Raw genomic sequence first — 26,604 nt, 5'->3', positions numbered from 1 at the left:
CTGGTCAGGTGAGTGTCCGGGTCGTTTCGTGGTTGGGGGGCGTTTTTGATGGTGGCTTAGGAAGCTTCTCTTCTGGGCTGGAGGGGAGCTCTGACTCGCAGCCGGGGCCCGCCTTCGCGCTGACGAGACCTCGTTCCCGAGGTCAGGCCTGACCTGGTCGAGCCCAGGTAGAGTCCGGGAGAAGTGGGGGCAGGGGCCGGCCCGACACTGGCGCTCGCCGGGGTGCGCCGCCCCCTCTTCCTTCGCTCCTGCGTTGTGCGCTGCCCGCTGCTGACGTTTTCCCCGCGGGGGTGGCCGGTGCCGGGAAGAGCCGGTGGTCAGAACGGGGCTTGCTTCCTCTTTCTCGCCCTCCCAGCCTCGTGCCTGCGGGACCCGGGGGGCTGGGTGCGGCACAGAGACAGAGCCAGTGGAACATGCAGCGGGGACGTTGGGATCTGCTTGGATCTGCGACTATCCCGACAGTCTCGACTTCGGTAACAAACTATTAGGAGCGCAGTAAGCACTTGTGATTTAATACACAGCTTGCACAATGGGGACGCTTCAAAACGTCAAATACTGTCCCTCAGAGAGTCCCTTGCAGAGCAAGGAGATCCAGCCAGTCCATCCTAAAGGGAATCAGTCCTGAATGTTCATTGGAAGGACTGATGCTGAAGCTGAAACGCCAATACTTTGGCCACCTGATGCGAAGAACTGACTCATTGGAGAAGACCCTGATGCTGGGAGGGATTGGGGGCAGGAGGAGAAGGGGATGACAGAGGATGAGATGGCTGGATGGCATCACCAACTCAATTGACATGAGTTTGAGCAAGCTCCGGGAGTTGGTGATGGACAGGGAAGCCTGGCGTGCTGCAGTCAACGGGGTCGCAAAGAGTTAGACACGACTGAGCCACTGAACTGAACTTGGGGTATTTGTTTTGTTTTTGGTAGAAGCTTTTTTGATGCTTTTAATACTAAGAATTGGAAGAATTTTTTTTTAACAGAACATTAGCTCCTAGTGTTTAATTCTGAATTTATGTGTGTGTGTATGCGCATGCTGTGTATTGAAGAAAAGCATGGAAAAAAAATCCCAGATCTTAGGAAAATAGTATCAAAAGAGACACCAGTGTTGTTTCATAGTCCTTAGCTAAAAGGATTGCTGATCTTTATTGTAATTGAGTTGCCAGAGAGATTGAAGATGGAACCACTTTGTGGAATGGAAAAATGGGAAGGATTAGGGAATGGCATGGAAAAGGCATGTTTAGAAATGGGTTATTTATATGCAGTATTTCCTCCTGTGTAATGGGAATTGTACACATCTGTTGTACTTAAGGTCCCCACACTTAGGGTCTTCCTCTCAAGGAGTGTGCTTATTAGGTTGAAGAGCCTACAGTTCATATCCCCGTCCTGCCAGTGATTTGCCTTGAGACTTTTAAAAAGTTATTGACTTCTCTTAGCCTCCTCTGTCAAGGAGATCCTTAAAGTACACAGACTTAGGAATGTGCTTGTCACAGTACCTGGTACCTAGTACACAACAAATGTTATAATCATTTATCAATTAATGTACTACTCATATATCTTGAGAATATTTGACAGATTTTTAAAAGTAAAGTGAAACAAACCTGATGTCAATCATTTAGTAGCATTAGCCAGAAAAAGCTAATTGCTCCAAAGTAGGCCCCAAAGGGAATATCTTTTAGGGTCTGACTTCTAAAATGAAAATTGAAAATAGATTTAAAATATGTTTCCTCAGATAGTTGTAAGAAGTTGGATATCGAAGTTCTTCCTTGATCAGCAGCTTACTATGACACATCTGTAATTCCCTGGTTCTACCTCATATCCTGTAACCATGGACTTGTTAATGTGACCTTCCAAGCCCCTAACAAATCAACTGGCCAGTTGTCTCAGTAAGTACCTTTCTCTTCCACAGTACATAGAGATTTCCTTATCAACTAAAAATGTTGAAGAAATATTAATAGTGCATACTAAGATATTATTAACAATTGCTGATTTATATTTAATAATAATTTGCCATTAATATTGTTGAGGAATTTTACTTCTACTTACTAAGTTTTGCATTAATCTAGGTCTTTACAGCCAATGTTTCACTGAATGATCGAGATAGTCATTGATGCTTGTATGTTAGTGATAAAAATATAAAAGATCGCTTTTTTCCAAGCACTTCAATTGTTTTCTTGATTAAAAAATTATTTTTTTGTTTGAGTACTCTTAAAATAACCACAAGTAATATTTTCAGTGCAAGTTTTTCATTGATGTAAAGTTTTATAAATATATAACTTTTTATACATTTTTACATATTCTAATTTTTGACATTGTTTTTCAGTGTGTGGTAAACATCCCAGAGGTATAAGTTAAATGACTTGTATTGATACATGGTTATGTGTATTTTAAACATTTTAGTAGTTATTCATTTTTTTAGGTGATTTCCAAATAATTCATCCATGAAAAAGTTTTTTTTTTCACTAAATTTGAATAAAAAGTGATTTAAAAAAAAGAGAAATATTAAATGATAATAGTGCTTAATTATATGTGCATAGCTATAGTAAAGTAAGTAGCATGTGAAGGATGATATTTTGGAATCACTGAAATTTTATGTATGCCATTGCTGCTGCTGCTGCTAAGTCGCTTCAGTCATGTCTGGCTCTGTGCGACCCCATAGGTGGCAGCCCATCAGGCTCCGCCGTCCCTGGGATTCTCCAGGCAAGAACGCTGGAGTAAATGACAAATATGAAAGTTACTGTGGTTGTATTTATCTTGAATCTTCACTGCTCTTGTGTCTGTTCTGGGGGAATAAATAGAGAAGCAAGGCAGCCTCTAGTGGCTACAGTGCGTATCACACATACCCTTGAAAGGATAATCCTAGGTTATTTAATAGCCCTGACTAAGTGCCCAGGACTTGGCGGAGTACTGGAGAAAGCCTGTCTTGCTGTCCTGGAATCAGCATGAAGTTACAGAGACAGACATTACTACAAATAGTCAGAGTCATAGCTGTGTAGTTACAAACTGAAGTAAAGGTTTGAGCTTCTGATTTGGACTGAGTAGTCCCTGAGGAAGTGATGCTGGAAAGTGCCGGGGAGGGACCGACTAAGATCCCACTGTTATTATGTGAGAGAGCTAGATTTTTGTTTTAGCTAATTACAGCTTCAGGGTCAAAGTTCTCAAATGTTTGTTTTACTACTTCAGTAAGCTTTAGGGTAGTGGAAAATTTGTATTATCCTATAACACACTTTGATACTTTTGACACGTTGATACTTTTTACAGAAAAGTTGTGTAACAACAGTGGGGAAAAGAAAGAACATAAGTCCAGGGAGTTATTTGTAAATGCAAAATAAAGTGAGAAATGATAAAGATATTTCCTTATTAATGAACATGATAAGGAGAGTACTCAGGTTTCCATGGTAGAGAGGAGTATTTAAGTCAATGGGAGCTTCTCTACATCTAGGTAGATAACATATATACTTTAGTTGTAAATCAAGTTTAAGATCTTACTAAAATGAGTTGAAAAATGAGTTACTTTGCATAACTAAATATGATACCTGATAGAAGAGTTCTGAGATAGAGAATAGAAGAAAAAATAAGTGAACAGAATATTATGGACAATTTTGTCATAATAAATTTGACAATTTGGATGAAATGGACAAATGGACAAAAGATACAAGTACCAAAACTTACTCAGCAAGTAGTAAATAATCTTAGTATCTATCTCTCTGGATATGAAGAAATTGAATTTGTAGTTAAAAACCTTCCAACGAAGGAAACTCTGAGCCATTGATATCCTATTACACAATAAAGGAAGAAATAGTACTAATTCTACACAAACTCTTCCAAAAAATAAAAGGTAATAACACTTCCTAATGCATTGTCTGACATCAAAACCAGAGAAAGACATTACAAAAAAATATATAGTCTAATATCGCTAATAAATATTAATTTAAAATGCTAAATATTTTAGCAAATAAAATCCAAGAGTATATAGGAAGGATAATGCTTAATGATTAAGTTCAGTTTATTCTGGGAATGCTAGCTTGATTTAACATTTGAAACTCCGTCATTGTAGTTCACCACATTAGGAGACACCACGAGGTCCACACCGGGAGAGGCCCCACACCAGGAGATCCCACACCCGGAGAGGCCCCACACCGGGAGAGACCAAAAGAGAAAAGCCAGATGGCCGTGGCCCTCTCACTGGACAGGATCTCACATGATCCGCCCCTCTCACTTTTGCTTTTGTCAGAAACACTTGACAAAATCTGGCATTTTTCATTCACAACTTTAAAACTGCATATTGAGAATAAAAGAGAACTTCTTTAATGCAACAAAAGGAGTCTATGAAAAAAAAAACCTGACAACTTTCATCCTAAGACTGGAAACAAGGCAGAATTTCTGTTGTTTCCACACCTACTCGACATTACACTAGAAGTCCTGGCCAGTACAAGCATGAGACATAAATAAAAAGTGTATAGATTGATAAGGAAGGAGTCCTTTTATTCACAGGTGACATAATTTTTCTCCTTGGAAAATCAAAAGGCATCTACATAAAAACTACTATAACAGTTTTTCAGTGTTGGAGAATGTAAGGTGAATATATAAAAATCAGTGGTGATCGATGACGACACCCTCTCATGCATTCCTTGGAAAATCTGAACAACATGAGTGAGAACTCACTACCGTCTCCTCATCGAAACTGAGGTCCAGAAAAAAGAGGAAAAAAAAAAAAAAAAATCAGTGGTAATTTAAAAACTAACGAGGGGAAACTGAAATAAATGCCATTAACAATAACATCAAAAAGTGAAATATATAGGGATGAGCCACAGGGGCATGAGGAAACTTCTGAGGGTTATGAGTATGTTCACTCTCCTGTGATTATTATACACTTAAATATGTACACAACTTATTACAGGCCAGTTATGCCTTAATAAAGCTATAAAAATGCTGTGAAGAACATTACTGGGACACCTCAAAAAGTTAGAGTATAAACGGTAGATTAGGTAAAATACTGACGTTGAGTTTATTGAAGTTGGTAACCACCGTAGGTACCTAAGGGAGTATCATTATTGTCAGAAAATAAACGCTGAAGTATACACCCGCCTTCCCCCACCCCACACCCACACTCACACCCGAGAGGGGTAAGTTAAAGAGACGAGGCAAGGACCAGAGAAAAATGATAATGTTAGAGATATATGGCTAAGAGGTGTATGTATAATTGTACCATTATTGCAGCTTTTCTCTGAACTTGAAATTGTTTTAACATAAAAATATTAAAAGTCTGTACTAAAGAAAGTGTTGTCGTCTACAAAAATTCCCTAGGTGGAACACAAAATACAATTGCCAAAAGAAAAGTTAATTTATTGAACTTTCAGAATTTTTAAGTACTGCTCTTTGAAAAACACGGTTAAAAAAATGAAAAGGGGATAAAAGAGGATTAAAAAATGTCCATTACGTTCATGTAAAGTAGCTCAACATTATTGATCACCAGGAAAATGTAAATTAAAACCACAATAAGTTAACAGACTGTACAGAATTTAGCATTACAATACCAAGTTTTGGCCAATGTAGTGGTTATGGCATTGAGGATATAATGCTCAGTGAAACAAGTCAGTCACAGAAGGACAAATGTGCACATTTCTCCTTGTCTGAGATAATCCAGAAGAGCCAAACTCATGATGGGTGGGGGTGGGGGGGTGATGTTCAATGGCTGTAAAATCTCACTTATGCGAAGTGAATAAGTTGTCAAGATCTGATGTATAACAGTGCCTATAGTTTGAAATACTGTATTTTACATGTAAAAGTTTAAGAGGGTAGATCTTATGTTAAGAACTCTCTTCCTCTTTTTAAGTCTCTCAGTCATGTCCAACTCTTCATGACCCCATGGACTAGAGCCCGCCAGGCTCCTCTGTCCATAGAATTGTCCAGGTCAGAATACTAGAGTGGGTTGCCATTCCACATCTCCAGGGGATCTTCCCAAGCCAGGGACCGAACCCAGGTCTCCCGCTTTGCCAGCGTATTCTTTACGGTTTGAGTCACTAGGGAAGCCCTCGTAGCCACAACTTGAAAACAATTACCCATGTAGATAAGGCAAGTAGCTGCAGAACAATGAAGCTTATTGAAAGACGGAGGAAAAAAAAGTGTCCACCAAACTAAGATGTTCTTTAAGACTGAATAATGAGGCAGGCAGCTCTAGTCATCAGATAAGATGAAAACATATTTGTTTGCACTAAGGCTTACTCAGATTTAATTTTGCTCCCTCTTTCCAGTTTCTCTTGGAGATTAGTTCCTCTGGGTATGCTGCTGTACGTTACTTTGGGCTTTCTCGTGCACTTCGTGTTCTTCGCCTCCATCTTCGACATGTATTTTACCTCTCCTTTGGTTCATGGAATGACTCCTCAGTTTACACCCCTGCCTCCCCCAGCAAAACGATTAGTGCTGTTTGTTGCTGATGGCCTGTGAGCAGATAAACTTTATGAATTAGATGAAGATGGAAATTCTAGGGCACCATTTGTTAGGTAAGCATGTCAGCTGGTACAAAGACATCTCTGGAAAGTGTTACGCTGATACTGTTTATCTCGCATTGGGTAGAGGGGTGATGATGAAAAAGAGAGTAGGGCACATATGCCTCTGCCTTTGTCATAGAATTTAGCAAGTGTGTTTCCTTCTAGAGTTACTTCTGTTATTGTGGAAGTTGATACCAGGAAGTCGAAATGCTTGACCTTAGCTGCTTGGCCTCACTTGTCCTGATTTCTGAATTCTGGCTTACAACTCAGTATATTATCTTTTTTTCTGTTTTGTAAAGTAAGACTGTTCAATTTTTAAGTAATGACAAGCATAAATTTCAGTGAATTGCCAATTACAAAGGTATTTAGCTGAAAAATAAAATTTCTATTCAAAATATGTTTTCTATAAAATAAAGCCTTCCAAATTTATATCACTATGTAATATGATAATTTTGGATTCTGTTAAGTGGCTTTGAAAAGAAATATTTAATTTTTTGGACCTGTAGGGTTCTTGCAATCAACTATTGTTCTTTTTTTTTTTTTTCATTCATAGCAAGCCCCTCAAAAGCCCTTCCTAATGCTACTATGGAGAGATTAAAACTCAAATTCAAGGGAAGTTTATCTGAAATTGTCTGCCTTTCCCCTGTCCCTACCTGTCACCATTGCTTCCTATGCCTCTACCCTGTTTTGATTTTCTTTATAGTACTACTTAGCATGTACAACTTCCTCTAAGCCAGGGACTTTGTTTTATACACTATATTATCTCTGGTTCCTAAAACAGTAGGCAGTTAATCAATATTTGTTGACTGCTAGAAGAATGAATGAACCTAAATTCTATGTCAGATTTCCAGGAATAAATTTATGGTGCGTCAAAGAAATGCAGAATATATTAAAGGATACAAAGAAACAAGCAACTCAGGGCAGTAGGAAAATACGAGTAGGAAAATAAGGTTGTCAGGGTTAGGTTCAGTACACAAAAATATGTAGCATAAATTTCTATGACTAGTTTAAAAATTGGGGTGATATATTTGGTTGCATTTCTTAGTTGTCATAGAGAGGAGAGAAATGTAGTTCACTGCGAAGTTAATGACATTAAAATATACTGGTTGTTCAGGCAAAGATGAGTGTCTCTGACGGCTCCTGTTTCTCCCTGGGGTGTTCGTTTTTTTAAAAATACGATCTGATCAAAATGTTTCTCAAGAGAGGTATCCACATTGCTTTATACCTCCCTGCTTTTGCTTGAGTTCAGTTTCCATTATAGAACTGAAGAAGTGAGAAAATATTTCTCTCTTAACATGTGGTTTAATGGTTTTTCAAGCCTTTTACTTTTTATGTATGTATTTTACCAAAGTCTGTTTGGTTATAAGTCAATTAAAAGTATCTAAATCAGCACTTTTAGGTACTTCTCTCCAGAACATTTTGAGAGTTGAGAGTTTAGCTTGAAAACTGTTACAGATGAATTTATGTTTCAAAACTTGTTGCTCTGCTGGCCTTTCACCTGCAATGGCATTACTGTTGCTTTTGCATTTTTCTTCAGATTTTGCAAATCACCCTTAGCTTAAAGAATATGGTGATACATTTTAGCAAAACAAACTTTTGACTTGTTTTAATCTCAATAACCTCAGATATGCAGATGACACCACCCTTATGGCAGAAAGTGAAGAGGAACTAAAGAGCCTCTTGATGAAAGTGAAAGAGGAGAGTGAAAAAGTTGGCTTAAAGCTCAACATTCAGAAAACTAAGATCATGGCATCTTGTCCCATCACTTCATGGCAAATAGATGGGGAAACAGTGGAAACAGTGTCAGACTTTATTTCTGGGGGCTCCAAAATCACTGCAGGTGGTGATTGCAGCCATGAAATTAAAAGACACTTACTCCTTGGAAGGAAAGTTATGGCCAACCTAGACAGCATATTAAAAAACAGAGACATTACTTTGCTAACAAAGGTCTGTCTAGTCAAGGCTATAGTTTTTCCAGTGGTCATGTATGGATGTGAGAGTTGGACTGTGAACAAAGCTGAGCACCAAAAAATTGATGCTTTTGAACTGTGGTGTTGGAGAAGACTCTTGAGAGTCCCTTGGACTGCAAGGAGATCCAACCAGTCCATCCTAAAGGAGATCAGTCCTGGGTGTTCATTGGAAGGACTGATGCTGAAGCTGAAACTCCAAAACTTTGACCACCTGATATGAAGAGTTGACTCATTGGAAAAGACCCTGATGCTGGGAGGGATTGGGGGCATGAGGAGAAGGGGACAACAGAGGATGAGATGGCTGGATAGCATCACCGACTCGATGGACATGAGTTTGAGTAAACACCGGGAGTTGGTGATGGACAGGGAGGCCTGGTGTGCTGCAATTCATGGGTTCACAAAGAGTCGGACACCACTGAGCGACTGAACTGAACTGAATCTCAAATTTAGAAAGATAATTTAACTCCTAATTGAGAGTATAGCTGTTTCTTCTCTTAATTTTTTATTTTGAAAAACTTAACTACAGAAGTGTTGAAAGGGTTATACCATGAATATTCATCTGTATATCCTTAATCTAGATACATCCATTTTAAACATTTTTCATATTTGCATTTTCTGTCTCAATACACACACACACATATACACACAAGCTTTAATTATTTTTTCCTGAATAATTTGAAAGCAAAGTATTTTAACACTTTACCCCTAAATACTTCAGTGTGTATCTCCTAAGAACAAGGACTTCAACATGATCACAAAACCATCATCACACCTAATGAAATTTAACATTGACAAAGTAATACTTTGTGTATCAGTGATTTCTTATGTAGCACAGCGTTTCAATACTTTGTGACTTAGAACTGTAGCCTGTATTTTGTTTTGTGATTCTGTGCAGTGGTTGGGTGGTTCCTTGTCTAAGAAAGTTCCTTGGGCTTTCTTATGCCACGGAATCCGTGTGGTGGGAGGAACTGGGCTGAGCCCAGCTGGGATCAGAAATGTTCCTTCTTAAATTTTGACTCCTTCTTTCGATTGGATTTCTTCTGTGGTGATCTTGTTTTTCTAAAGCCTTACCAGAGCATGTGGTCATAGTGTGTGCTGACTCCTCCTCATCTGTGATACCTTTCAGGAATATCATAATGAACGAAGGCAGCTGGGACATCTCTCACACACGTCTGCTGACCGAGTCTTGGCCCGGGCATGTGGCCATCATTGCAGGGTTTTATGAAGATGTCAGCGCAGTTGCCAAAGGTACTATCTCTTTAGATGATTTTATCACATGAAGAGATTGATTGTATAAATATTGCTTCTTTAATACTGAATCATGACACAAAGCGAAGTACATTTTGAGATCCTTTTGACAAGTCATTTAGCTTGCCTAAGTCACTTAAACACGCACTGGGACTGACTCAAGAATAAAACTTTAATCTTGTATCATCATGTCCTGTTGATAGAATATGATTGGATGAATATCTGATTTTCCTAGATGTTAACTCAAAAGTTCAAAAGTGATTTTGTATTTTAGTAAGAAGTCAATTAACTGTTGTAAGCTTTTAAAAAAAAATTTGTAGTATAATACAGATAACAAAATCTGTTGCTAGTTTTGCGTTTGTTCTACAGTTAATCCTCTTTGTTGTTATTTGAAAAATACTTCTTCAGGACCCATACTGATCCTTCACCATCTAAATATTACTATTGTCATTGTTTGTTTTTTTCCTCAATTACCTGAAGGATGGAAGGAAAATCCTGTAGAATTTGATTCTCTTCTTAATGAAACCAGGTACACATGGTCCTGGGGAAGCCCAGACATGGTGACTATGTTTACCAAAGGTAGGAGTCACGGATTATATTTCCCCAGATATTAAGTAGGCAATAAATCAATATGGTCATTTAAAATATATACATTTTACTTGTTATGAGAAACATGTTTTGACATATTTGACATCTCTGAAATGAGTGTATATTATAATAGATGTGTGAGCTTGATTTTTTTTTCATCTTATTTGTACTTAAAATGTTGGATTATACAGTTTAAATACCTTGGATTCAGTGAAATGGTATATGATTCTAACATCTAACAGCTTTTTAGTCTTGAGTAAGTTAGATAACGTCTCTAAATTTCAGTTTTCTTTTTTGTAAAATGTGATAATAATAATTTCTATCTTCTAGGTTTGTTTTGGGCATTAAATAAGTTAATTCATGTGAAATATTGATCAGAATGCTTATTAGAATGATCTCATTATGATGATGTTCACTTACTTTGATTATTAAGAAGTTAGTATATAATCACATAAAGATTTTAAAATTTAAAATTTATATTTACAACTTCTATTTTCATGTATTCAAGATCATGCCATTGAGATTTGTTGTATTTATTGTGTTTCTGTGCATGAATCTGCAAGTATGAGAACATCTCTTGATGAGAAAATGTATTTGCATCATTTTCTAGAATCAACTGGATTCCACTTGAATTTTATATTATTAAGTGCTTTTTAGTGGGAGCATTGTAGTCATTTCACCTAATGAAAAGGTTTGGACCTTTAGCCATGGGTATAATTATACTATAAATTATAACAATCAGATCATTAAAGATTATTCTATATTTCAAAAGCAAAACAGATACTCAGAATTTTCTGTACGATAGTCACAGAACATTATCATGTAGAGCAGGTCCAAAAACTCATATGCTTGCCATTTTTATACTCCCTTAGTTCAGTTCAGTCACTCGGACTCTTTGTGACCCCATGGACTGCAGCGCGCCAGGCCTCCCTGTCCATCACCAACTTCCAGAGTTTACGCAAACTCTTGTCCATTGAGTCGGTGATGCCATCCAACCATCTCATCCTCTGTCATCCCCTCTCCTCCTGCCTTCAGTCTTTCCCAGCATCAGGGTCTTTTCCAATGAGTCAGTTCTTTGCATCTGGTGGCCAAAGTATGGATGCTTCAGCTTCAGCATCAGTCCTTCCAATGAATATTCAGTACTGATTTCCTTTAGGATGGACTGGTTGGATCTCCTTGCTGTCCAAGGGACTCTCAAGAATCTTCTCCAACACCACAGTTCAGAAGCATCAATTTTTCGGTGCTCAGCTTTCTTTATAGTCCAGCTCTCACATCCACACATGACTCCAGGAAAAAACATAGCTTTGACTAGATGGACCTTCGTTGCCAACGTAATGTCTCTGCTTTTTAATATGCTCTCTAGGTTGGGTATAGCTTTTCTTCCAAGCAGCAAGGAGTTAAGCTTTTTTTGGTAGTGGTGAGGATGAAGTTGCTATGGTTTACCAAATTCACCTCCCTACTTCTGACTACAGTTCATAGGACAGGATCAATGCCTTAACTGGAGACAATCCAATAGAAATGTTCCATTTCTTATAGTAACTTGCCGTCTCACTCAGACCTTTACTTGGGATTTGAAGAGTAGAATGGTTGAGGAGTGGAAACAGTATCATTAGAGCTTAGCTTGTCATTATTATAAGAGATTGTCATTATTTTATCTCTTCCTTATGACCTTTAAGGGGCTATCTAACTCAGAAATTCACTAAGTTGATTAGATCCTCAATAAAATCATACAAGTGTATAAGATTAATATATTTGTTGACCCTTTCAAACTATTTGGCAATTAGCAATATTTTTTCTCATATATTGAGAAAAATGCATGTATTTTATGAACAAAAGAGTTGAAATATTTGAATTTTCTTCTTGTTTAGGGAATTTTGTAAAACAGGTGATTTAATCTGTTTTAGATTTTACCATCCCTAGATGTCCAAATTCTTTGATTAGTTTCATCCTTACTTGAAGACAAACTCTGTTGTTTACTTTTGCACTATTGTATACTAACTAGCATTGTGATTTTTTCTCTTAGCATTTCAATTACAATCACTTATATCTGTAAAATTGGAAAATGTTACTGTGAGAACAAAAGCAACAGCATATGTTCAAGCATATAACATGGTCCATGGCATGTCATTAAAATCCGCCCCCCCCTCCCCAATTTCCTCTTCAGGTGACCTTGGAAACCATATTTTTGCACACACTTAACGATGCTTCCAGTGAGGATTTTGGTGCCCACGATGTAACAAAACTGGACACATGGGTTTTTGATCATGTGAAGGTATGTGCTATTGAGTGGCTAACCTGCAGCATACTAGATGTAGGTGTTTGTCTAATGTGCACTAGTTGTCTAGTACCTGTACCTAATGTACTAGAAACTGATTTGTTAATACATGCATCTTAGTTTTTCTGCTTGGATGAATTTGAAAGTTCCATACTGTAGCATACTATTTTGAAAAGACTGGATTCTAAGAAATTGCACATTCTACAATAAACATACAGGGTTTTAAAACATAATTTGAAAAAGTAAACCCTTTTCACTTCCATGCTTTTGACAGTGAAGTGAGCCCTGGATGGGATTCAGGAACCCCACATTTCATTCCTCGTTTGCTGAATCACCCCAGATAACCTTCCTGGTCTTTTGTTGACCACAGAACCAGTCTCTTACAAGCAGTGATGTATGTGAAAGTCTTTTGAATGTTCAAATCTAAGGCATTTATTATAAAATAAGGTAGATAGTTTAAATGTTTGTAAAGAAAAATTAGATAAGCAAAAAACAAGTTCATAAGTTAATCGTAATAAAACGTTTGAGTCTCTTTAAGAAATAGAGGGGGGTTTTTTGAACTATTTGTTACTGACAATCCTCACAGTTTCACCAGGAATCCAATAGAGTTTATGTTTTCAAAAGTTGTGAGAGAATCTCAGCTCTGGATATTGGCTGACTCCTATCTATCATTCTCTTCTTGCTCATCTCCAGATTAGAACTCATGATTCATCTATTGTAAGAGGCCTTCATTGACTGACCTTTAGTGGTTCTTCTGTGTACCAGTAGTGTCTCTCGACTGACAACGTGGGCTTCTCCATAACACAGTCATTTTTATTGTTTGTTTGTAAACAGTCAGTAGGTGTCTACATATTTATCAGGAATTAAGTGCTCAATATGTTCTTTGATAAACCCTATTTCTTTTCTTAGAATTTTTTGCCTTAAGATTATCTTTTCTTACTCAAAATGAAAGTGAAAATCTTCAAGTTAAATAAAATCTCTTTACAAAAATAGCAAATGATTTTGCTAAGTATCACTTCTTAATATAATCAACTTATGTTAGTATTTGTTTCAAGGCCCTTGGCTTCTAACTTCATAAACATAGCTAAAAATGTTCAACATCGTGGATTTGATTCATTGTGGATAGGCAGATATAGTTAGTGACTGGCTTGATTCTATGCCTTTTTTACCATATTTCAACACTGCTATTAATCAGAAAAAAAAATTCCCTATAATTTCATAAGATATGATAGAGTATGTATGTTAATCAGGTAACAACAAAAATATGAAATCATCCACAATTAAGAGTGGTGTGAAGGAAAAATATAGGGACTAAGAACATATCTTTAGAAAAGTTCAATCTAAGCTGAATAGTTAGAGGAAGACTTTCCTCTGAGTTTTGAGGTAATCTCTGGCAAAGCCTAGGAAACAAAGAAATGGTTGGACCTGGATTGCATATAGAGGAGAGTATCTCAGGCCAACAGCATAATGATAACTTGGGCTCCAAAAAAATTCTGTAATAGAGTAAAAATATTGTTTTAAAGTTTGTTTGTCTCTCAATAAATGGTAATGCCAGAAGTAGGCAGCCAAGGATTGAGATAGTCCAAGATTGCCATGGTGGTTCCCCAGTGTCATTAAGACCCCGTCTCTTAAGTATGTCTTCTGTCCTCAGAGCGTGGCCTTAGCTTCTGAGTTGTCTTACGACAGGAGATGCTGGCGTTCCAGCCATTATTTTAGTGTTTTGGTCAACCAAAACACATTTCAGTCAACCATACAAGGAATTGAAAAGGACCTTCTCTTCTACTAAATTAAATTTATTTCAAAAAGACTTTAACAAATAGTTAAATTTATTTCAGAAGGCACATCGTCTTTTGACTGAAGTGTTTGATTTCTGTCTCTTTGGCCATAACCAAAAAGGCACAGACAGGTAGCTGTGGGAGAGAGTAAGAAATATGTAGGTTTTAAGTTTGAAGCACTGACATGTCCCCATAAAATCAGAAGTTTTACTTAGAGAAAAAGGGAGAATGCATGCAGTCTCCCACAATGCATAGTAAATATTTAAGTACAAAAAGGAACGAGTACCTTTGAGCTCAGGAAAAAAATGGGAGTTGGTGGGCATAATTATACTAAATATCGGGAGTGGAGAGGAAGCTAGGAGTGTATTTCACCTCTTGTGTGCAAGAGACCAACTTTTTAAAAGGCAATGGGCATCTATCAGGTCGAGCTCTGCAGGATTAGTGTTTCATGGTTTCCCAGATCGCGTGTCCACGTTTGAACAGCACTTTTTACAAAGCTGAATAATGTCAGTCATGAAACAGATTGCAAATTCGATTCCACTCAATTGCTAAGTTTTTTTGTTTCTCATCAGCTTTTCAGTTACATCTTTAGAATATAAGTCCTTTCTCTTGAAAAACTTCCCATTTCTATCTGGATTTAAAGTTTCTTAGGGGCTCATTAGAATGTATATGAAAGCTAGGGGGTCATTTTATGCTTTTAAGGATGATTCTGTTTATTTATATTTAATTTATATTTATTTACATTTAATTTCATTTGTATTCCTTTTTTTTTTCTATTCGTAAATAGGTAGTTTCTGTAATAGCACCATTTATAAGTTTTTAATGTTTGTAATAATGAAAAGTTAGTTGAAGGAATACTTCGGGCTTTTATTGGAAAGTTAAATACCTTGTTAAAATTAACATCTTATATAGTGAAAGACATTTATGTGAATAACAATTATGTATCTTGGCAGTCAGGTGACTTATTCAAAATAATTTAAAAGTACTTTCCATAGGTACTTGCTTACATGTTCATGTGTATGTAAGTACAGGATGAACCCTTTTCTTAGAGGGCTTTATGAATCCAGTTTATCATTGTGAAATTAATCATTTTTGATCTGTATTTCCATTTGTTATGTGGACATTTTTCTATCATACCTTGTGAAGCACAGATTCGAGTCTTGGGACAGTAGAAATAGGCTATTTGCAGTGTTCCGCGTGAGAGATTATGGTTGAACTCGGGTGCTAACACAGGACAAGAAGCAGGAAAACATTTTAAACTCACAAAGCGTTCCTAAATTGTTGCCATTAGTGCTATCTTATTGTTGGCTCATGTCAAAATAGTTCTTCAGTATTATTAGAACTTCATGAAATTGAGATCCCCTTTCTATCATCTTTTTTCAGCCTAATTATAACACAGAAAATAGCTTACTTGTTTTTTGAATGTAGATGCCTGACCTGACAAGTACTTTGTGTTGGTAGGTCCTGAGGACAAATTTAAACAAAATAGGACAATTTAATTTTTTAGTTCTGTATAAGCTTAATTAAATGTTTTCATTGGAATTACTTTTTAAATAAAATTAATGAACTAAAAATTTTTAACTGATTTGTTACATATAGGAATTCTTTCATGCCGCCAGAAACAACCAATCTTTGTTTTCTAAAGTCAATGAAGACAAAATAGTTTTTTTCTTATATTTATTAGGAATAGACACAAATGGACATGCTCATCGACCATCATCAAGGTAATTTTAACACTGTGCTTAATTTCATGGTTTTGAGGGAAATACCTGTTCTTCTGTTTGAACTTTTAAAGGACTGTGATGTTTTCTTTGTAATGATCACACAGAACTTATATTTTGAATAACTCTAAAGTAGAATACATTCTAATTTATATGATATGTACTATGATATTGTGGCTAAAATCACATGTGCTATGACCACACTACACATTAATATAAGTAAAATATGTTCTGTATGTGTATTCCATATTACTCATTTATCAAAGCAGAGAGAAAAAGATTATATTTTAGAAGGATTTTAATAAATTTTGAAACAAAAAGCATTTTTATGGTGCTAATATTTATATCACAAAAAGATGTAACTAGCTGTTCCTTACATTCCATTTAATCAGTGCTATATCTAGCAGATAATAGTATAAAGTTTTGTATACTATATTTCAGTAGCACTCCTTATATAAAACGGCAACTGTTTTTCTCACATTTGCAGAGCATAAGATAGGGAGAATTCATATTTTACTTTTATTTTTCATTTTGGATTAGATTTAGATTAGTCTAACTAACAGTAAAGTCTATTATTAACTTCCAGTAATGAATACCTCATGCTTCTCTTCTTTAACACAATGCATTCTCTTAAGAAATAAAACTTATACTAAATCACCCCCTTGTTCAATTGTGTGGAAAGCTTAAATATAGTTTGTTCAAAATGTATTATATCATATCACAACACACTAAAGAATGAAAATATTCTATAGTTGAAACAGTGATACTTAACCTGTTTATAAATGTGGCAAGAGCAACATAGTTTACATTACTAGAGACATGAATTTAAAAGTCATCATTGTTGCATTCGAGATTTAAAAAGCATTCATGAAAATCTATTTGCTAATCAATATACTTTTTTAAAAAATATTTTTGAAAATGATTTCAGATTGTTTTACTCCTTTAAGAGAGGAAAAATTGTTTTTAACAATCTACAGAGCTCTGATTTAAAAACATTAAGGTTGAAATCTAAAAGTATTTTAGGAGTTATTGACTTTATCATAAATTCATGTCAAATAAATTTGATTTTGCCACATTAATGTAATTAATATAATTTAGTTTGCTCTTCTGAAACAGGGAATATTCAGACAATATTAAATTAGTTGATAAGGAATTGAAAGAAATTGAGTCTACTGTTAAAGATGTTTATGGAAATGATGGGAAAACAGCATTTATCTTTACCGCTGACCATGGAATGACAGACTGGGGTTAGTCTGTCTCTAAGTGATACATACTTTATGGTTAAAGTAGTGGTAAATGTAGCTTGCAAATATTTTAGGGTATTGAAGAGGATTAGGTGTCTTAGTATATGCAAAGTGTCTAGCACATTATAATATGCGTAAAATGTTACCGTAAAAAAACTAATCTTATATAATCTTTCTTCTAACTATGAAAGGAATGTATTCTCATTTGACTTCCCAGGTGGCACAGTTGATAAAGAACCCGCCTGCCAGTGCAGGAGACAGGAGACACGGGTTCGGTCCCTGGGTTGGGAAGATCCCCTGGAGTAGGAAATGGCAACCCACTCCAGTGTACTTGCCGGGAAAGTTCCATGGACAGAGCCTGGAGGGCTGCAGTCCACAGGGTTGCAGAGTCGGACACAGCTGTGTGTGTGCACACGCACACACACAGAGAAGATGCCTCCCCCCCAAACCCACATTCATCTACCTAGAAGTAACTGTATGTGATGGTAATAGTGCATGAGTTTAAGGTGGTGTTGCTGGGGGACCTAGGGCTACTGACCTTGTCCACTAGAGGAGACTGTCCACTCTGCCAGACTCCCAAGGCAGACACAGTGTGTGCCCAGAGAGCAAACCAAGGCAAAATTGAGACTTGGGTCCCCGAATCACAGTGTAGAATTCTGATGAGGGGGTCCTACTTTTTTATGGGGTTTTGGCTACACCAGCCAGAGTGGCCGGGAAGAAAAGCAGACCGAGACTCCACTTCCTCTTCAGAGCAGAGCTGGCCTCGACCACCCACCCCAAACCTGGCGGTTACTCCCCGGAGGAGCCTTCCCTGTGGCTTCTGCCTTTGGTGCCACTCTGGTGGCATCTCCTCCAAACCTTAGTCGTTATGATTCTTAATCTTCTTTCAACCAGAGTCACTCCACGGATGTTCTGGTTTTTCTTTTTGCCTGTTTGTTGTTGCTGCTCTGACTTGCCTTGAGGATATTTTAAAACTAATTGTTAAATAGAGATGCAACCTTTTGGAAGTGTGATGGCAGAAATTAGCTCTTTATGGGTCAACTCTTTACAACTAAGTATTAAAAAATAGTTAGGTATAGGTTAATCAGGTATAGGTTCATCTTTATATACTTACGTTGCTCTTTGTACCTTATTTGTAGGCTCCCTTGGAGCTGGTCATCCTTTAGAGACTTGTACTCTTTTTATCGCTTGGGGAGCTGGAGTCAGGCTTCCCCAAAAAGTGTCAACTCAGAAATTTGATGACTCATATTTGCAAGGTAGGAATGCTTACCTTTATTGTTTTTATGAATGTGACATTTTTAAAATCAAAGTTTAGTTTTAAAAAATGACTTTTCAAATTATAGCTTGCATTTTGTTATTTGTGCATTACTATTTCTGTATATTGCTTTTGTATCATTTATATTATTTCATTTATGATATTCAGCTTAAAATACACATTATTATTTGCCTTATGAAAGTTCAAGTGTACTATTCTTTTTTCACAAACCTTATTACTCTAGGACTGAGATTAAATCCTTGGCTTAGATCTTACCTGCAAAGGCTATCAATCAGATAAGCCACATTTATGTCACAATTTACATTTCAAAACTGAACAGATTTTGCCCTGTTTCTAGTACTTGGGCTCAGCTGGTAAAGAATCCCCCCACAATGCGGGAGACCTGGGTTCGATCCCTGGGTTGGGAAGAGCCCCTGGAGAAGGGAAAGGCTACCCACTCCAGTATTCTGGCCTGGAGAAGTCCATGGACTACACAGTCTATGGGATCGCAAAGAGTCTGACATGACTGAGCGACTTTCACTTCACTGTCACTAGTACTTCTGAAGGCCTTCTCTGTTGCGCAAGCCCCCTTGTTTCTCAATCCATGCTAAAAAGGAATTTCTTTTTCCTTGGAGCTCTGGTTCTCTTGTAAGGTAAGGGTCTTTTTAGAATTTTGAGCTTTTACTAGTCGGACAAAATAAATTCCTCCCAAATGTCCTTCTCTGGCTTAGTTGTGTCAACTCATTCAAAGTACTAGTTAAGAATACAGATTTTTTAAAAATTACAGATCTCTAGACCTTACCACTAGATATTTCAATTCCATGAGTCTGGGTAAGGCCTGGAAATTTTCTTTTTAAAACCTTCTCCAGGAATGTGAACTCACAGCTGTATTAGGTGTTTCTGCTAGAAGACCTTTGGGTTTGTGTAATAAAGTTTTCTTACATATTCTTTCTTTTTTTGAATTTTTTGGACATGTAATTCTCATACTATAAAATTCATGTTTTAAAAGTGTGTATTTGAATATTTTTTAGCATATTCGCATGAGTTTGCCTCTACTATGCAATTTCATTGCTCTCCCCCCCCCCCCCGCCACAAAAACCCTTATCCATTCATTAGCAGTCACTCCTTACTCCTCTCTCCCTTGTATGTATATACCATATTTTGTTCAATCATCTTATGGACATTTGTGTTGTTTCCCACATTTGGGCTATTATTACAATGATGCAGTGAACCTTTGTATAAAATTGTTTGTGTGAATGTGTGTTTTTATTTCTCTTGTGTAGGTTCCTACGTGAGTAATAACAGGTCATATGTTCCTTATGTTTTATATTCTGCAAACTGCCAAACTGTTTTCCTAAGCAGCTGCATCATTTTGTATTCCTATACTCTGTGATAAATAGATTGTTTTTGTTGTTTAGTCACTCAGTCATGCCTGACTCTTTGTGACCCTGTGGACTGTAGCCCGCCAGGCTCCTCTGTCCGTGGGGTTTCCCAGACAAGAATACTGGAGTGGGTTGCCATTTCCTTCTCCAGAGGATCTTCCTGACCCAGGGATCAAACCCATGTTTCCTGCTTGGCAGGCGGGTTCTTTGCCACTGTTGCCCGTTAAATGGATTAGATTGGGTCTAAGTAGAAGCTGGGTTAAATGGGATGTTTGTACTTAGGAAACAGAAGTTTATTTTGGCAGTTGATTTCAACCCACTTCAGTATTCTTGCCTGGAGAATCCCCATGGACAGAGAATCCTGACGGACTGCAGTCCATGGGGTTACAAAGAGTCGGACACGACTGAGCTGCTAAGCACATACTACTTTCACATTCGTGATTAGTGGGGGTAGGAGCATCAGAGCTAAAAAATTTCATGTATTTTGCAAGCAGCTGCCATTACAAAAAAAAGAAAAGCTTAGAGTGATTAACGCATGGTCGGCTGCCGTGGTGACTCCCTGGAGCAGGACTGTCGCTGCAGTCATGTGACGGCTGTTATCATTGTGCCTTTTGCTTCTATCTTTCCTTCCCTAGCCTTTTGATGTTTTGAAACAATTATCCCCTACTGAGCATTTTGGAAGTTTAATAAACTATTACAGAAAATACCAAATATATATTATTGAGTTACTCTTTTAAAATTCTAGTTTAAAAAAGTTTGCCACTCTGCCTTTTTAGCACCCTCATGGTTCATACTTGGCTTAAAATCGACTGTCCCAATACTTTCTTTTTCCATTGACCACCTGCAGTAATCAAATAACTTTGTTTTTTTTTTAATTCTTAACATTAGCACTTATGTTTATTTGTATCTTTCAGAATGGAAGTTGGAGAACTGGAAGAGACAAGATATTAATCAGGTATTCATTATATTTAATCATGTTCAAATTTAATTTTCTCTCCTATAAGAAGTTTAGAACAAAAAAAATCTGGGCAAGAAAATTGTATTATGATAAAAGATTTTTCTAAAACATTTCAGCTACTAAGAGAAATCCTGCTACTGTGAATATTTTCACCCCAAGTAATCTTTCTTTGGGCAAAATGAAGCAGCCTCAAATAAAATCGAAAGAAGACTTCCTCCAGATAACACTGGCTAATTACAGAATTATTGTGCAAATTGACATCTGCATGCCTGTTACATTTGTGTGACTTTTTTGTCATGGTTGCCTTGCTCAGTTGCTTTCAGCACAGATCTAAGAAAACCCCACTGTGGGTTTCCTTCCTGCTAGTGTGTCAGTTACTGTTTCTTCTTTATTAATGCAAGTTTTATCTTTAATTCTACCCCAAAATTTTTACACATGCAGTGGGAAAAAAGTGACAAGAATATATAGATTAGAAACCTTACATTATAGGAATCCTTACATTATAGGAATCCTTACATTGTGGGAAACCTTACATTAGAGGGAAATGCCTGGCCAATCTGATAGAGTTAGACCAGTAACATCACCTGTAAATAGGAAGCACATAATTTTCTTGTTGAGGATATGCTATGTAGACAGCTGTCTTCAAGTGAAAGGCATGGTGTCATTGGTGTGTGTCCTCCAGAATGACAGGAATATCTTACACCTCCTCCGGGTCACCTCACATGTTCACCTCAGAAGCTGGCTTTTCTTACTGTGGAGGGTAAACCAAGCTCTGGGGTCTCATTTTCAGAGAAGCCTTTTCTTTCTTAGCATATTAAGAATGGTCTCATCTCTCCAGATGCATGCAAATGAAAATGTATAGAATCAGATAGCAGTCTATTAATTTGCAATAAAAATCACTGTCAGGGGGATGGGAATATCTTGAAGTTCATAAAATAAGAGCATGTATTATTCACAGTCAGACTGGATCATAATCAAAAACTGAATGCTATTACTCTCTGAATACTGCTTCAGATCTACATTAGATGAGAATTCTGTAATCATTCCTTCTGCCAGCATTGTTATGTGTCAGCACTATGTTTAAGCACTGTGCAGACATTAACACTAACATTCCACATTGAAATATTAACATTAAACTTCGTGTGACAGCTGTCATGGTGAATAAAAAGCAGACTCAGTCCCTCCCCTAGGAGGCTTATAGTTTAGGAATAAGATAAATGTTACACTTATCTTTACTTATCATACAAATAAATGTAAAATTATAGCAGCGATAAGTACAGCAGAAGAGACCTGGGAAGCCATGAGGGTGTAGAGCAGATTTAGCTGGTGGGCTGTGTGGTCAGCAAAGGCTTCCTGAGAAACTGAGGCTGGAGCCAAGACTGAAGCCTGAGTAGAAATTGCCAGGCCAGGGCAGGAGGCGGGGAGCTTCTCAGGCCAAGGAGCAGCTTGTGCCCAGAGGTCTGGGAGTGGGTACATGGCATTTCAAAGGATCCTGAAGCAGGCGGCTGAACAGAGCACAGACAGCGTGGTTTAATGGGAGGCAGACACTGGACGCACAGGGCCTCGTGGGCCTGTGGAGTTTATCCTCAAGTTTGGGGAAGCCCTCCTAGTGTTTGAAGCCTGGGGAGTGACATGATCTGAGGTTTTACGGCAGGATCTTCTCTATGTTGGAGAATAGTTGAGGGGCCAGCAGTGGAGGCTGGGGAAGGAGAGGATGCAATCAGGCGGCCAGGGGTGTTGTCAGTTTTCTGTGAGATGGGGCTTGGTAAAGAGGGCGTAGATGGTGAAAGTAAGACAGACTGAGAGCCTGGGACAAAACTCCAACTTCAAATGAGGGCTTGAGAAATCAGCTCTGAATGCTCACTGGAAGGACTGATGCTGAAGCTGAAAGTCCAATACTTTGGCCACCTGATGCGAAGAGCTGACTCATTGGAAAAGACCCTAATGCTGGGAAAGATTGAGGGCAGGGGAAGGGGACGACAGAGGATGAGATGTTTGGATGGCATCACCAGCTGGATGGACATGAGTTTGAGTAAACTCCGGGAGTTGGTGATGGAGAGGGAGGCCTGGCGTGCTGCAGTCCATGGGGTCGCAAAGAGTCAGACACGACTGAGCGACTGAATGAACTGAACTGAGAAAGTAGAGATTGGAGACACTAACAGTGGGGTTACAGCGACCCAGAGGGGTTGGTCTGCACAGTGCCGAGTGGTGACATCATTATAATCACAGCAGCGTCTGCAGCAGCTGGTTAGTGCAGGATTATTACACACCAGCACTTTATAAATTGTCTCATTGGCTCGGGCCATAATTCTGTAAGGGAGAAACTTTTACTTATTCTTTAACTGACAAGGAAAACTGAATCATTGGAGAGTTGAAATAACCTGCCCAAGGCCTCAGAGATCACAAGTGAAGTGTTTGAAATTGGGCATTCTGACAGCCAAGCACTTGACCGCCTGAAATATCATCAAGACTAATACAGAAGCAATCAATTAGATGTAGAAAATGGAGGTTATTAGTTCTGTAGTGAGCACAGTCTAGAGGATGATAAAGAGTCAGAACAAGTTAGAGCGGCCCAAGGACAGATGGGGAGGTGAGGCCATGGAGACCGGAAGCGTGACCCACTCTTCTGGACACTTGGACCTGGAGGGGACTCTCCAAAGCCATGCTTGCGGACTTGTGTCTAAAGAGACTCTTATCCTTCTTGATGTCTTTTTCTAGACTCCACTGGCTGGCCAACCAACCTCCTTCTGCTGTATTCTTTCTTTAATTAATATATATATGTGTATATATATAAATCTCGTTGAAGTCTACTTTTGCTGTTTATTTTCTGTCTAGTAAGCATCCTTGTCATAATACCCAAAAACTGTTACATTGGGTGGTCAAGCTCTTAGCTTGTAGAATAAGTAACTTTTTTGTTTTATGTCTTTAATTTGGGGGCTCCTAGTGGTTTCAAATTTAGGTTCTCATGAGTTCGTGTCCCTCTAGCAAATGACATTTGTTTAGAGATCAGTGTCTACTGTGTACGGAATAAGTATTTGATGATAATGTTTTAAAATGGATATCATGGTTATCTTTCAAAATCCAGTTCTACAAATTAAATTACTTAATGTCCTTGTTGATCTGTCGCCATCTTAGATTTCACTTCTGTTTGCAGGCTGATGTTGCACCGTTGATGGCAGCTCTTATTGGAGTTCCCTTCCCTCTTAATTCAGTGGTAAAGAGTACAGTTTTCTTATCAACTCAGAATAAAAGAAAAATTATCATACAGTAAAATTTACTTTTTATGTGTTTCTGAATCCATTTAAAGAAAATTTATGACAAAGATATTGCTGGTTTGCTAAATCAGTGCTCCAGAGACTCAGGACAAAGAAACTCACTGCAGTTCCATGGCAGAGCCAGTCTGCAGGGTCACCGACTCGCATTGTGCCTCTTGTACTGTCTGTTCCTTGACCCTGAAGCTTCAGGTTCCAGTGTTTATTAGCATTTGAGTGGTCCAGCCTGGATTACTTGTCTACCCTTCAGTTTGGGAAGGCAGGGGACCTCATTAGACTCACTGTGCTCCATCTCATATCTCAGCTTCCAATGGAAATGTTTTTAAGACGGGAACTGGATGCTGAAAAACTACAAGACAAACAGAATCCATTCCCATCAGCCATTCTTTCTAGCCCTTCAAGTCAAAGTTTAAAAAACAATATCATCTACCTCAGAACCCTGAGTCATCTGACCCCTGTAGTCATAAATGTGTGTGTATGTCTATAACTGAAACAAAAGTTTCACAAAACATCCCCACTTTTGAGTATAGTATAATAGTGTGGAGCTTCCCTGGTAGCTCAGTTGGTAAAGAACCTGCCTTCATTGCAGGAGAACCCGGGTTCCATCCCTGGGTCGAGAAGATCCCCTGGAGAAGGAAATGGCAAACCACTCCAGTATTGCCTGGAAAATCCCATAGACAGAGGAGCCTGGTGGGCTACAGTCCATGGCGTCGCAAGAACTGGGCACGATTTAGCAACTAAACCCTAATAGCATACTTCTATTTTTCTTATGCCTTTTTTTTTTTTTAACATGCTGGCTGTGGCCCACCATAGTAACTTTTTGTGTGTGCAGAGCGTTTAGTTCACTACCTGCCGTATAGTAATCGTTTGGTAAATGTTAGGTTTTATTGGACTTAATTCATCTCTTTTGCTTTATTTATTTTTTCATATCTATTTTGTGAGACAAGTAATAGAACATTTTTCAGTTACGATCTAAAAAACGATTTTTAAATTATTCCAAGAATGTATTTGTCCATGTCTTATCTCTGTTGCTTCCCTTGTAAGTCTGTTGTGTTTTATAAGAATAACCTGAGCTTTGTTAGTAGTAATATTAAGCCAGTGTTTATTAATTCCAGGGAATCATTCCTGTGAACATACTTAATACCTCTGATCTCTTCAAAGCAGAGAGCATGTTTGCAAATGCAGTACAGATTGTTGAACAGTTCAAGGTAAAACAAGACCACACACAAATATGGACATGATTCCAATTTTAAAACTGAATATATCTTGTGAAAATACTTGATTTTGCATTTAAGAAATGATTTTTGTAATATATTGTCTTTAAATTGTCTGAACCTGGCTAGCGTCCTGCAGTTCCACATTTCTGAGGTGCGGTTTTCATGAATCAATTTGAGGATGTAGAATTAGCGCTGAGGAGTGTCCCTAACTGTTAGAGTACCACATATGCTTATAAAGACTGCAAACCAAGTCTCTGCTGATGGAATTTGCCTTGTAGAAGTAGTTTTAGAAACTGCAACATTTCATGTAGTTCTGTGTATATTATTATTTGCATTAACAACTTGAAGAAATGACCATTTAACTGAAACTTTGTATTCATAATAGTGTTAATGCAGCATAGCTTATTTTGTTTCCTAAGAGTTAAAAAGTATAGCTTAATTCTATGACAGTTTTTTTTCTTTGGCAGGCTTGATATACTTCATTCTCAGCTTATTGTAATGGTACTATATAGCATTAACATTTTCTTTAAATATTTATGAAGTAGAATAGTAACACAAAATTCCATTTACTTCTATCGCCAAAGAACCATTTTAATGGATGTTTGTATTTCAAAATGAAATTAGTTCATTTTTTTCTCTTTTCTAATATAAAATATTTTCACGCTTGATTCCCAGGTTAAAATGACTCAGAAAAAAGAAGCTACTTTATCATTTTTGTTTACACCATTTAAGTAAGTCTCTTATGTTTTTTATTAACTTGTAGGAAAGAATTTTTCCCTGAGTTTGAATGCTTGACCATAACAAAATGGTATGTATAGTATAGTCAGACCATAACAAAATAAAGAAATAAATGAATAAGAAATATTTTATCAATTCTTGGTATGAAGAAGATACACAGGCTGTTGAAAATAACAGTCGCCTTAGATCAGCAACCTTATCAGGGAGATGCTCTTCCGCAGGAGGCTCAAGCGCACATTGCCTGTCTTCTTCCCCTCGGCCCAGGAGCTGACCATGACCCTGCCCTGCTCTGAAGCTCAGCACCTGTCTGGGAGCCGCTGCTAGCTTTGTGCCAGCTGGGGGCCCGACAGAAGGGCTGACTCTCATCCATTGGCTCACCCGTCCTGCCTGCAAACTTGTCTGGCTGAAAAGCACCATTTGCCGAAAGCCTGCAGCGTGACCAAAAAAGCCCCAAGATAAAATAAAAAATTAAC

The 26,604-nt window shown here is 37.7% G+C and overlaps 1 protein-coding gene, 1 non-coding gene and 1 pseudogene across 2 annotated transcripts; 2 read left to right on the top strand and 1 right to left on the bottom strand.

The window, feature by feature from the left end:
- Positions 1 to 4,406, bottom strand: part of LOC136171204 (RAB11-binding protein RELCH-like) — a 79,573-nt pseudogene extending 75,167 nt beyond the window's left edge.
- LOC136176287 (GPI ethanolamine phosphate transferase 1-like) lies at positions 24 to 26,128 on the top strand. The gene is given in 14 exon segments (XM_065946433.1): positions 24 to 167; positions 1,730 to 1,883; positions 6,252 to 6,500; positions 9,585 to 9,706; positions 10,187 to 10,285; positions 12,459 to 12,490; positions 12,492 to 12,566; positions 15,944 to 16,068; positions 17,182 to 17,312; positions 18,449 to 18,565; positions 20,861 to 20,901; positions 24,059 to 24,118; positions 25,292 to 25,384; positions 26,069 to 26,128. Coding segments are annotated over 12 exon segments (1,176 nt in total). The 5' UTR covers positions 24 to 167; positions 1,730 to 1,883; positions 6,252 to 6,279.
- On the top strand, positions 4,598 to 4,690 carry LOC136156392 (small nucleolar RNA SNORD116). Its single transcript, XR_010660956.1, has one exon. It is a non-coding gene; the product is annotated as a small nucleolar RNA SNORD116 (small nucleolar RNA).
- Positions 26,129 to 26,604: the final 476 nt, after the last annotated feature.

Source organism: Muntiacus reevesi, chromosome 1, assembly GCF_963930625.1.
Source record: "Muntiacus reevesi chromosome 1, mMunRee1.1, whole genome shotgun sequence".
Lineage (NCBI taxonomy): Eukaryota > Metazoa > Chordata > Mammalia > Artiodactyla > Cervidae > Muntiacus > Muntiacus reevesi.
Note: the sequence above shows the minus strand (reverse complement) of the source record. Positions and strands in the feature narration are given on the sequence as shown.